Raw genomic sequence first — 12823 nt, 5'->3', positions numbered from 1 at the left:
GGAAATAATTGCTCGTTTTCCAGAATTTCTTGGACACCGCTGTCCAAATAGCACAGTTTTCCAAGATAACTCTGTGTCTTCTAGGAACATAATTACTGCAGGTAGCAAAAGCATCTCTTCAGCTTGATCTGTTCGTGTGGGTTGTGTGAGGTCTGAAAGTCCTTTGTTTGGGTCCTCAGTGCTTGAGAAAACAGATCTCTGAAAGATGACCTATGTATAGAAAAATACTTTCCTGTCTGACTGTCTCTTTCTCAGAAATGGCTCCTTGGATTAATTTCAAGCTTTATTTGTAAGAGGCGTCTGAGCAAAGGCATGAGAAAGGTTCGGTTCTTGTAATTATTAAGTGAGGAAAACATGCTGTTTACCCTCAACAGTATATTTTAACAATACCATTCCAGTCATTCCCATGACCTGGAAATTTCCCTCTTGCCGCACCATCACATATCTATTCCAAATTTGCTTTTATTCCAGCTTCCTGCTCATACAGTAACACTGCAGCGATGTTGTTCCTGCTCGACCCAGACTTCAAGCACTGAATCATTTGCATCTGTCTGCTCCTGTGCTGGGTCCTCCAGGCCCACTCACCCCAGTACTTGCTGATCTCTTCTCCCTGCGAAGGGACGGGGCTGCGTTCCTAAATGCTCTTATTGCTTATGCACGGCTCCCTTGGGAACTGTGTGCTACAATTGCTTATCTGCTCGTGGTTACGAGACAGCCAGACGGATCCACGAGACTTCAAGGAGCTCGAATGGCAGATAACGATATGCTCTGTGAGGATTTCACACCCCTGCCCGCTGGGGCTGACATGTTTTGCAATTTATTTTATGCTGCTTGGCAGGTGTTGAAAAAGAGAACTTGCACCAAAGACAGCACTTGAGTTGTTCACAACCTTCACACAGTAATGCAAAGATCTTTGCACAACCCAGGTTGTTGGCATTTCTTTTTTCACCCTTACCCCATTTTTTTGGATGGTCTCCTGATGAACAGCAACCCTCCTTGTTTTCCCAGTTGGCCCATTAGCTTGTAGCCAAGGATCTTTTCCAGTTTTGGAGAGATTTGTCCAAGGTTGCCAGCCCCTAAACAACAGACAGGCTGTAGATGTGCTCTTGGCCTTCCTGCCCTGCTTCCTCCATCACCACCAGCTCACCCTCACCCTGTGGGGCTTGCTGTTAACAGCACCTTCCCCATCCACTGCTGCCTTCATGCCTGGCCACCTTTTTCTTAGTTTCCAGAAGATCTACCATGGACGTCCTGCCATTCACCTGGGCTACACGTCACTTGGAAAAGCCCTTAAAAGCACCGCAACACTTCTTTAGAGCTCTGAAAGGATTCCAGACTGCCCAAAATGGTGGTTTCTGTTGCATCTGGAAGCATTTGGTGTTAAGATCCAGTAAATCCAAGCTGCAGGTCTGGCAGCTGGACGAGTACCCCGTGTAAACGCCTGCCTGGTGCCAGGCTGCGTCCTGCCCTCCCTCTCCCATCGGTATGGGGAAGGTCTTCCTTCCTCGGCATCCCACAAAAGGCTTCTGTGGTCGGGGAGAGGAGAGGACGAGCTGAATTTCCTCAGCTTCCAAGGCGACAGCAGTGTCCGCAGTGCTGATGAAGCCAGGGGAGTGCGTGCTGTTGGTTTTCACTGCAGAAAATTTCCCCGAGCTCCTGACAAACACAGACCTGCAGACAGCACCCTGACCTCACTGACACCGCTATGTGAGTGACCAAAGGGGCTGATCGTCAGCTCAGGCCACCAAGGGAATCGTACTTCGAGTGCAAAGGAAAAAAAGGCCTGTGTCTACTAGCAGGGCTGTGGAGAAATCCCCTTTCTTGCAATGATTTAGAAACTTCATCTGAAGAGGTAAACAAAGGGAGTGCAGGATCTGTCATCAACCACAAAGCGATTTGGGGATTCCAGCCATGCAAAACCATGGGTAATTTGGGCCGCTGCCCAAAGCGCTGCCCCAGAGGACAGAGCTTCCTTGCGAAGCATCTCCCTCTGCTGCAGCCCGGTCGCCGCGAGGAAAGCCCAGCCCACGGGAGGGACGCTGCCGGTGGCTCCTGGTGGCTCCTGGTGGCTCCTGGTGACACACCAACGCAGGGAAAAGCTACAGACCCATCATCCCCTTGAGGACTCGCTTCAGACCATGGGCTGAAGGGCATGCAGAAAGCAACACTTCAGACACTTCAGCCTTCAATAACAGGAAGGGGGCTCCTCTCGCTCAGCAGCCAAATTCGCACCGAGTCTACATGTAGACCCTGGATTCTCGAGCTCCCTGGTGGCTTTCTGCTGACGGGGGAAAGGAAATGCTTTCTATTTATCAGTTTTATCATCCTGTATAAGGTTTGTTTCCTCTACACTTGAGAAGGTGATCAGAAGTGGAGGAGATGTAGGCAGACCGCTGGTAAGCGTGCAACAGCAGAACATGAATTTGCTTTTGGTTGCTTAGATTTAGGACAGGAGATACAAGAGGGTGGCAGCGTCTCACTGTCCTTTGGGTTTTCTCAGTGTCCCCATTTGCCTCATGAGGAGTCAAATGTGGTCTAAAGGTTCACTAATAAAAATCTTGCCGCATTTGACCATGGTAAGGTAATCAACTTTTCTTTGGACCTTAGCTAAGCAAATTCAGTCCCTGAAGTTTTATTGTACCCCCGTCTCAGCTTTGGTGAGCAGATTCGGACTTCGCCGTGGATAAGGAAATCCCCCCAGGCTGTGGTGTGTTCTTCACCTCTCAGGGTTTTTTTCTTGCGAACCCATCGTGGCAGAGGCGCAGCAACCAGAGCAGGAGGAGCAGCCGTGGTTATGGGGCCTGAGGTTACTTCTGCAGAATGACGACAGCCCTAGGAATTTGCATTTTTCTTTATGATATGTTTCTCTTGTTGAAGCTTATTTGAGGGATTCATTTGCCCTTCAGGGGGTGTGTGGTTAGCAGAGAATGCAATAAAATCCGAGAGCCATGAGATTACTTGTTTCTATGTGTATATTCCTCAGGTTTTGAATACAAAGGATCAATAAATAGGTCACTGCTCCTTAATATGCACAAGAGCAGGCAGCAGGATAACAGATCACTCAGGCTCTACCAGAGATAACCTGGTTTTATTTGTATTTTGGGGCAGATCCCCATCAATAACTCCCCAGAAACTAGAAATTGTCCTGAAGATGTATCCAACACAATATTCTGGGACACAAACCATGTTCAGACATGCTGCAGAAAGATGAAAACCATTACTGATTCCTTTGCTTTTGTAAGGCAGTGCTGTAGTATTAACATCAGCTAACATCCTTTTGGGTTTTAGCTTACTTAAGATTAGTGAAATGCTCATTCATAGGGTGGAAATGAGTCACTTGGAAGGGAGAAGAAATGAAGTCTCATTTTGCACAGTAAGAGAGCCTCAACTCTGTTTAGTCACCATTTTGTGGAGTGTCTTGTATTAAATGATTCACTTTTTCCAGAGCATGTGAGTTCTTGACGTTTCTGAATGTTAGAATAACAGTTGCTTTGGTGCTCAAAGCACAACAGAGACAAGTGGATGGTATTATTTAAAGCCTGACCTCACAGTCAGATGAAAAGCACGTCCCGGTGCTTGAGCCGCTAGGATAAACTCATTGCCTAGGTGTTTCCTATGCAGAAGATCTTGAGGCAAGACTGAGAAGACAAATAGGAAAGGCACAGCACAGCACAGCAGTGCTCCCTGAAGGGGGGTCCTGGCTCTTGTCTGCGCCTACAAGTACTTCCATTTTGTTCTCTCATTTTCTAAAGCTGCCAGGAGTGCCAGCTGCTGGTCGTTCCCTTGCTGTGGCAGACGGGGAGATGGGCAGTTAGTTAGGACAGCCTCCTTTTGCTGTTATTTAAACACTGCCATGACTGACACTGAATGTATCGGACGCGGAGTAGACATCCAGGAGATGAACCTAGTGCAATAACTGCTTTATTAATCATTGCCAATACGTCCGGAGAGAAAAAGAATTATTTAAAACCTTAAGAAAAAAAAATATTGCAGTGATCAGAAAAGGGTTTCCCCTTGCTATAATCACCTGTCTCCTGACGGAGCATCTGGGCAAAGCTGGAGAGCCGCAGGAATCCAGACAGGGCAACCAACCACCCGGCCAAGGAGAGGGAATGGTGTGCGGCCAAAGATGCTGAGCTACAGCCTGGTAAATGAACCTCAAAGAGCCACAGCCTGGCCCCCACAGGACAGGACAGTAAAGCAGGCAGGCAGCATGGTTTCCCATTGCCCATTTTCCTCCTGGGCAGGGAAAACAGCACTGAGCTAAAGCCGCTTTAGTAAAAGGGCTGCTAAAAGCTCCGTGTCCCCATGTCCCCCTGGCAAGAGCAAAAGAAAGTGCCAACCTCTGCAAATGCTCGTGCACGTGCAGCTTGGTCAATTGGGATCCCAACTCCCAGATGCCAGAACGATATCTGACGTGTTTTACTGTAATTACCTTGTTTTTACACGCTGTCTAAGCCAAGTCATGCTCAGTATTTGCTTTCATTAACTTTTTAAGAAAAAGATTGTCCTGAGGGCAATGGCACTTGTCGCAAAAGCCAAGCAAAGAAAAAAAAATCTCGAGCCAAGTGATGAATTCGAAGATTAAAAAAGCTGTAAGCCTTATAGAGCAAAAAAAAAAGCTCCAATCCACTGGTGATTGGTCAGGCATCTGCTTGGGCTTTTGTAGGAAACGCGGGAAGTGTAGTGGTGAAAGATCCTTGGAAAGAATGCGCGTTTGTAATAAATAATGTGTATGCTTTAACAAACAGAACTTTATTTATTACGGCACTTCAGGTAGCATTTAGTTTCTCATGAAAGTAGTACTTCAGGCTTTCAAAATACAAACACGTCACAGTACCTCTAATTATTAATATGTCCTTCTTGCAGAAGAAATCGGCTTTGTTGGGCAACATCCTAGTTTAAGGGATTGCATCAAAGTTTTTTAAGTGACTTGATTATGTGTCTGTTCTGCTTTTGCTCGATAGCCAGCCCTCAGCAGTGCTTCCTTTGAGCCCTCTGAGAAACATCTCAGGCACTCTTCACTCGCTTCTGGCCCTGCATTGTCCACATCTCTGCGGACAGGAGCTCTGACACCACCAATATTTATCATAAATAGCTGCACGTACACAGCAAACTTCTGTGAACTTCCGTAATAAAAATATTCATCTTTTTTTCCTTTTTTTTTTTTTTTTAGTCTGTTACTGCAGCCAAACTGATTAGACAATTTTAAAAGACTTCAGCAGTTGTAGGTAAGAGCTCAGTACTTTCACCTCTTAGAGCCAGCCAAGTACATCCACGTTATTACTGTTTGATTTTTGGCGTAGAAGCAACAATCCAGCCCTTTCTCAGGGAGTGTAACGAGGATCGTGAAGAAACGCAAAGAGAAGGAGGAAAGGAAGCAGGGAGGATCAAGTTTATTGCGGTGAAGGAGGGGAAAAAAAAAAACATTTCTGAGACCAAGTACGAAAAGTGTGATTGCGAAATTTAGAAACTAGCTGGTGAGAGGAGCAGAGCAGGAAACTCCTCCGCACTCACTGCTCGCTTTGTGTCTCTGAAGTCTCATCTCTAATTGACAGCTCCGGGGCCTCCTGTCGCCTTGGATCACAGGCCACTCAGAAAAGTGCCCACAGATCCAATTTGCAGCCCTGACAGTCTAATTGCCCAGGAGCTGGTGCTAGTGGGGCACGTCAGGTACTCACGGGTACAGGTTTGCGTGTGAGGACCTAACACAGCCTGGAGGGGGGCAGCTTGGAACCAAAATCCGTTGCACTTGGGCTTTGTGCCCCACGGTCTTTTCCTTCTCAGATAGGCAGAGTTTTACTGCTGTGTTCAAGCTGGCAAGGTGAATGTCTGGAAACATGACAGAGGGAGGCTGTATGCAGCATTTGGGTTTATTTCGCTTTTCTTTCCATCTTTTATGACCCCTGGGTTGCAGAACATGCCGCAGAAGTTTGATCTCTCGGCCCCCTTGAGAGGGGACAAAATGCAGTTATCCCCATCCCCGCCACACAGACGAGGAAACTGAGGCATAGATATTGAAGGCAAGGCAACACCGGGAGGTGTTCTCAGATGATTTAAAACCTTTCTGAAGCTGGAGGACGTCTCCCCCGCAGTGCAGGAGGACATAGCTGTGTGCTTTTGTGCGTCAGGGAGCATCCGAGGTAGCTGGGGTACTTTATGTTCGCTGATAACCTCCCAGTGCCTCGAGGGGACCCCAGGAATCACCACAGCCGGGTAGCAGCTCTGTCACACATCCACCTGAGCTTCAGCGTGGTCAGAGGAGCACCCACGGCCCTGCTCTTCCGCACCCCCAGCGGGCCTGGAACGCCTCTGCTAACCCCTGCGTGTCCTTCTCTGCCTCAGAAACCACAGCCACCAAAATCCCAGCTCCCTCCGGGTACAGGGCACGGAGTCCTCAGCACGGGGTTTTTCTCAAGCCCTCTCTCCAGTTGTAGGGCTGCAGCAAAGGATTGCATTCTGGCATTTCTGGCTGGGGATGTGCCAGACACTACCCTGCTGTGGTCACCTCCCAGGAGCAGCTCCATGGGCACACCAAGGTGGCAGCTCTGCCTCGCTCTGTCCCGGGGACTCCCGTGGTGGGGCCAATGCTGGCCACGGGACCAGCCCATGAGCTCAGCTTGGGGCTCGCCTTGTCTCTTGATCCTACCTGCTGGTCCCAGTGGTTCACCTGGGTTAGCGAGATTTTAGGACATAGGCAATGTCCTTAGTGTACTGTTATACAGCTCTTGACTCAACAGATCCCTGAGTAAGCCTCTAAGCACCCTTTTTATATAAAAATACTTGAATTTTTTCACTTGTCCCAACCCTGAATGAAATGTCGTTTGTTTCACCTGCACAGTGAACAAACTCTAACTTGAGAACGTGCAAAGCGGGACCGCGTTGTGCTCAGGCTGCTAGCACAAACAGCCACAGCAAAATGGTTTTCAAACCAATACCTGGAGCTTGCATTGAAGTGTCTTCTGTTTGGTGTCACAGCACTGCCTTCCCTGGCAATACGCACTACTTTGTTTTTAGTGTAGATCTGTTGGACATGCTGAAAAATATTTTGTAGTAGAAGTACACGTTGACGATCCTTAGAAGAATGCCCAGGAAGTAACTGAGGGACCTGAGAAGGGCTGCGGCCCTGCTGGAGAAATGAAACACCAAAGGGCTGCAGACGGGAGCAGGAGCGCCGCCGGCCTTCAGGAGGTCATCCGTCTGGAACAGGATGCACTCGGCGGCTACCAAGAGCCAGATGATCCTGGAAGTCCATCGGGCATTTTTCACTGTCCGCAGACGGCGAGACTCTGTGGGGAAGAAGGTGATCAAGTAAGCTTCGAGGGCAACGCAGCTCAGCAGCAAGGCGCTGATGTGTGCGTTTGCAGTGAGCAGGTTCTGCAGCAGGGCCGAGGCGAATGCTGGAGATGAGATAGCAACATCAAAGGTCCACGCGACCATTTCAGCAGCAACACTAACAGAAACCAGGATGTCTGCTTTTGCTAGACTCGCGATGAGAACTGTGGTGGACTTGGATGAAACCTTTGCAGACTGCAGGATGATTGTCACGTACAAGCTGCCCAGCAAGCCCAGAAGGGTGCTGACAGCATTTGAAGAAGACAGGACAAGGTATTGGATATATTTAAGTACCAGGTATCTTCTGAGGTCTTTCATGTGGTCTCTCTCCATAGAAATACTAGTCAGGGAAGAATACCTGGAATGCATATAAAAAAAGTTGATTACATGTAAGATGAGCGGGATACGTTGCAGAAAATTAGCATTATATTACCTGCTTTCGTACAGGCAGCGGCTGGCATCCTGCACAATCCAGCATCATTGTGGCTTTGGTCAGTTACCCAGCTTCAGAGTCATTCAGTATGTGAAATCCTCACAGCTCATCAATTATTAAATGAATTGCATATAAAACCTAGGAATTATAGCGTTTTCTTGTAATTATTGCAGGGGTCATTTCAGGGAACTGGAATGACTTGACCGTTACTGGGAAAATTAAGGTCAGAAGAGGGCTACTTTCATTATGAAAGCTTTTATATTTTTTTCTGTTTGCCTTTGTGGGTCAATAATTCAACATAATAACACTGGGAAATCTTAAAAGAAAAATTAAAGAAGCTCCAGAAAACATGAAATAGCAAAGGTGGTCCCTGACTTTCAAAGGGAAGAGCAAGAGGAGCTAGTTCCCAGAAAATGACTGAAATAATCAGACTCATTGTTATCTAAGAAATAGTGTACGTAAGGAAGACTAATGTGGTTTTCTCACAGATAAAGCCTATTAAATGATCTCAGCTTCCTTCTGTAGAAGGATAATAGATCTCATGGGGGAGAAAACAAAGACTTCCAATATTGCTTCACGAAGCATTCCTACAAAGGAACAAGCTAAGGGAACGTGGACTAGACGAAACAACAATTAAGTCATGCACAGCAAGGTGGGAAAAGAAGAAGAGGCTAATTATCAGAGATGGAAGGAATGCTGTATCAGAAGATCTTGCAGACATCTGTCCTTTTGTGCGTTCTCATTAACTACAACAGGTATTAGAGTTTGTGCTTATTAAGCTTGCTTATTAAGTCTGTTACCACGAATCCGCAAGTACAGTTTCAGATCTAGACGGGAGCTGGTGCCTGCGACGTGGTGAGCGAGAGGAGGAACGGAGGTGTGGGAGGGAGAGGGAAGAAGCCCGAGGAGGAGGATGGCTGCCGTAGGCGGCAGTGCCGACACACGCGGTTATCGGTACAGCCTGCACCTTGCGGTGTTTGCAACACCCACAGCTCGTGTCAGCAACACTCGCGCTGGGAAAAGGCAGGGACCGTCCTGCGATGCACAGGCAGGAATGGTGTCTGGAAATACATGGGATGAGTCTTCGGTTTTGCTTGGCACAAGTTAAGTCTTGACTGAAGCGCTGAAACCAGTTTTGAGGTCAGCAGTTCAAGAGAGTATTGATTGCTGACGGTGTTTCAAGGAGACTGAAGACAGTGATGAGAGAGATAAAACGTGATACAGAGGGAAGGGAGTCAGGGTTGCGCAGTCTGGATTACAGGAGACGCTCATTTGTTTAATTTACGTTAAGATAATTCAGATCACAAGTAAGGAGAGCATTAACAGGAAGGATGATCGAGCATTGGAATAGTTTGTCGTGAGAAATCGTGGACCCTCCATTACTGGGAACGTTCAGGAGCACACTGGGTGGGTGTTAGGAGTACAGGGAGGAACAGACATCATCTGCCGGTAGGCTGATGGACTTCAGCTGCCTCTCAGCCCTATTTCTCACGTCACTGAAAAGCATTTAGGTTACCAAATGTTAATAACCCCTACCTACAAATGAAATAATGTCGATTTTGTCAAGAACCATCTCTTCAGATAATATTAAAGTTACGGCTCATGTCACACCTGAACATTTATTTGTTGAGGACACCCTGGGCCACAGCAATGTACTCTTCGCTCAGAAAGCACTATTTCCAATCATTAAAATAATATCGCTGTTACAGTTACACTAACAATTTTGTTTGAGTCATCTACAAGGCTGTTTGTGTTGTGTTTCGAGTTCATCGTTTAGTTGTGCCTCAGTTGTTTGTTGTAATGCTTCCAAACCCATCTTTATCCAGATTCTGTTCTCATGGAACTTTGACAGTTATTCCCTTTTATTTTGAGTAGTGGCTCTAAAATGAGATCATTGGTGAGGTGGCCACAAATTTAGCTAAATGTAACAATGCCATTTCTTCTATACTTTAGCACCTATCTCCTTATGTAAGTTCCTGGTATTCCTAATATAAGCACCCTGGAGCTTGTACTACAAAGCTTTTCCTGCAGAGTTACCTAACAGGTCCGTGTGGCTGATTTAGTTCTTGCCTTTTTTTTTTTTTGTTTTGGTGAGATGATGCAAAAGCGATAATTCTGTGTAATTCCTATGAAAGGTACTATTCAAGCCAACTTTTTTAAGGGTGGGATTCCTGTTGCTTGTTGAGGCTTGGTTTATACCAGTTTGACTCATCCAAAATTCATATGCACCTTTTCTTTTCTTTTATATATCTGAGCCAACTTGTTAGTGGAATCCTTTTCCAAAGAAGTAGGAAAAATTTAGTGCTTTACTCCATCTGAATTGTGATACAGTTCGTCTTATCCTAGTTTGCCACAGTGAATAACTAGAAAAAAATGATCCTTCAATTTCTGTAAAAAACAAAACCTTTCTGTTATTCACTGTTCTTTCCATTAAAACAAAGTCCTTTGACAGTTCAGTCCCTTTACTGTAAACTAACTTACAAAGAAGTGGCTTTGCTTCACTGCTGATGAAAGAGGAGGTGAAGAGAAAGGTTAATCTCTGAGCACTGGTTTGGCCATCTGTTTGGATAGAGAGCATTGATGAAATGAGGATCTACTATTGGAACAAACCATCCCAATCCACAGTGTGAAAGCTCGTACCTCTCCCTGGCTAGGAGTGGAGGAAAGCCAAGCTGTGGTATGTGTAGTTGAATTCTGATTTATCTTGTTATTCAAGCAAGCTGCTCCTTGTTTGAACAGGTATTATTTAGAACATTTTCCCCTTTTTTGGATTGCAGCCTATTTTTTTGTATATTTTAATATTAAGTAGATTTTTGAGCAGACAAATTGTTTCCCTCAAAGATCTTTGCTCATATTATGACAACTGGCCACTGCCATGAATTGTCACATGGTGGAAAGTACACATAACCTCGCCCAGGCTGCTGCGTGCTGAAGAACAACATAGCTGGCCACAAGACTTCAGCTAAACTCAAGGCTGTGATTCCCAGATGAAGAGTAGTAAACAAATCTGAACTGGTTTGAGCAGCTGAAAGAGTGAAGAAAATGTGCAGTTCATTAACTTCGGGCTTTTACATCTCTGTAAAATGTGGAAATAATACTTCACTGGAAAATAAACTGCATCAAGAGGAAGTTTGCCATGTTGATAAAACCAGATTGTTCCAGTGAGCTTGTCCATTCATGTATTTCCTCCATCTTTTTTTTTTTTTTTTCATGGAAGTTCAAAACGAAGAAGACACCAAAGTTTGGATTTACAACAGATCTTCATCACGGCCATGTGGAACATTTTAACATGGAGCTTCTGGGCGTCGGGTCCTATCTTGCACCCCGGGTCTTGGTGATGAGCCACAGACTGTCGCAATGACGAGTGCTGGAAAAGGATGTTGAGCAGCCGGTACAGCCGGAGGACATGCCCAGAAGCAGCCGGTCCAGATGCTCAGGAGCTCAAAGTGTTTTTCACATCTTCCCTTCCTGAAAGCTTTGGTGATTTACGTAACGCTGCCAACATTTCAGGTAAGGTCACAAGGCACTTTGCAGAGGAACTGGAGTTTCCCAAAGGATGATGCCTTCCTGTTCAAGACGTGTCCATGGTGTCCTTCCTTTCAGGGAACGGCTGCTTCAGGAGATGGGATCATTGCCGTGGCTCCTTCCCTCCACCCCTTTCATGCTATGATTTAGTGGTTAAAGCTCCCACCCAGAATGCAGCAGAACTAGGTTCGATTTCCTCCTTTGCCGCAGGGGATTGAGATGTTTATCTCTCAGCAGCGTCCCGACCAGCAGGCTGCAGATTGTCCTGAGGCGGGGACGCTTTTCGTACCACCTAAGGAATCTGGGCACAGCACAGGAAAACAGCTGACACCCTGGGCCTGGGCAGGGATTAGGAAAGGCTCGGGGACCACATATGGGTAGCTGGGGGGAGTTCCTAGGGAAAAGAGCATCCCAGGTCCCAGTACTTGCTCTGAACGCTGCCTGGATACATCTACTCTAGTAAAATAAGCAGAGCTAGGAGACATTCCTGGCACTGGACCTTCATTAAGTTGCATTTAGAGCTTCAATGGCCCTCAGCACAATTTTGGTACCTGCTGGTGTGCGCCCTCCTGAATGCTGAGTGGGCATGGGCTAGGTTTTAGGGGAAGGAGGGAGTGCTGCCCACAGGCACCAAGGAAAGTTTTAGAGTACAGTCCTCATTGCTGAGGTCCTGGCCTTATCAGTAGGCAGCCACAGCCCTCATATAAGATAAAAGAGCTTCCCCCAGCTGGCAAACCCTGCCGGCCCGCAGAGGACCACGGGGAGCGCAGAGCAGCCGCTCTCCATCACCAGACCTTCCTCTGTCCTTGCCAGGTAGGTGGGATCAGGCCTGGGCTGGGACCAGAGCGAAACGGGCACAGGGGCTGCTTCCAGAACGGCTGCCCCCGTCCTGCCACAATGGCCAGAACCGGCAAAGAAGGCAACCTGAGCCGAGTCATCTATTTATTTATGGTTTTCAAAGCAGCCTCTTGTGGTTTTATTTGCAGGTCATCCGCAGGCGGGTTGCTACATGTGGACAGTGACACTTAGACAGCTTCTGTTTAGTCCTGCTCCAGGTAGCAGCCTCAGCTCAAACCCATGGCAGGTTTCCTGAATTAGCATTTTCATCCGTGCTGGTTTTTATCTGTACCGACATCGTTCTCCTGAGACAATTTACAAATTCCAGTTAACAATAGCTCCTCAACGGTCTTGGTTATGTCATTGTAGTCTGAGAGGTACATAAAATATCTCCTACTCTTAAACAAATAGTTCCTTTCAGAATTCTTCTTGGAATTGTGTCAGAGAACATATAGAAGAGGAGAACAACGTTGAAACCCAAATTACCACCGAATACCCTGACTGTAATGAAGTATGTTAGCTTTCACTTAGTTTAAAAGCAAAAATACTTACATTTGCTGGAAAAAGCAGCCAGAAATAGCTTTCTCCATCACTGTATGCTGTGTATGGTCTGCAGCAGAGCTAAGTGTGCCGTTTCCCTTGGATTGCTTCCTGGTTTTTATATATAGCCCCGTGCATAGTGCACCACGTCAG

General features: G+C 46.6%; 2 protein-coding genes across 11 annotated transcripts in view; one reads left to right on the top strand and one right to left on the bottom strand.

Moving 5' to 3' along the window:
• The window catches only part of CYSLTR1 (cysteinyl leukotriene receptor 1), a 99371-nt gene that overhangs the window by 62517 nt on the left and 24031 nt on the right, over nucleotides 1-12823 (top strand). For 3 of the 10 annotated variants that reach the window (XM_080554312.1, XM_080554314.1, XM_080554313.1), the window contains one exon: nucleotides 10986-11278. The exons of 3 other annotated variants lie outside the window; for them this stretch is intronic. In XM_080554312.1, coding sequence (XP_080410438.1) covers nucleotides 11146-11278 — 133 coding nt within the window. In that variant the 5' untranslated portion in view covers nucleotides 10986-11145. Of the gene's footprint in view, nucleotides 1-471; nucleotides 487-7733; nucleotides 8524-10985; nucleotides 11279-12823 lie in introns of those variants that run through there. 4 more of the 10 variants (XM_080554315.1, XR_013938993.1, XM_080554302.1 and 1 more) reach the window with 4 other exon arrangements.
• LOC308177311 (uncharacterized protein) lies at nucleotides 4398-12801 on the bottom strand. The gene is made up of 2 exons (XM_080554322.1): nucleotides 12683-12801; nucleotides 4398-7693 (listed from the first exon to the last, which is right to left on the bottom strand). The coding sequence occupies exons 1-2, from the start codon at nucleotides 12718-12720 to the stop codon at nucleotides 7003-7005; spliced, it is 729 nt and encodes a 242-aa protein (XP_080410448.1). The 5' UTR covers nucleotides 12721-12801; the 3' UTR covers nucleotides 4398-7002.

The sequence above is a fragment of the Anser brachyrhynchus genome (genome assembly GCF_964034855.1).
Source record: "Anser brachyrhynchus genome assembly, chromosome: 13".
In the NCBI taxonomy this organism is placed as follows: Eukaryota; Metazoa; Chordata; class Aves; order Anseriformes; family Anatidae; genus Anser; species Anser brachyrhynchus.
The sequence above is the reverse complement of the archived record's forward strand: the minus strand, read 5'-3'. Positions and strand labels throughout refer to the sequence as shown.

Coding starts and splice junctions, on each gene's coding strand:
- LOC308177311 (XM_080554322.1), bottom strand. CDS start 12,720: ATGGAGAAAGCTATTTCTGGCTGCTTTTTCCAGCAAAT. Junction 7,694..12,682: donor GGCTGCTTTTTCCAGCAAAT/GTAAGTATTTTT, acceptor TATGCATTCCAG/GTATTCTTCCCTGACTAGTA.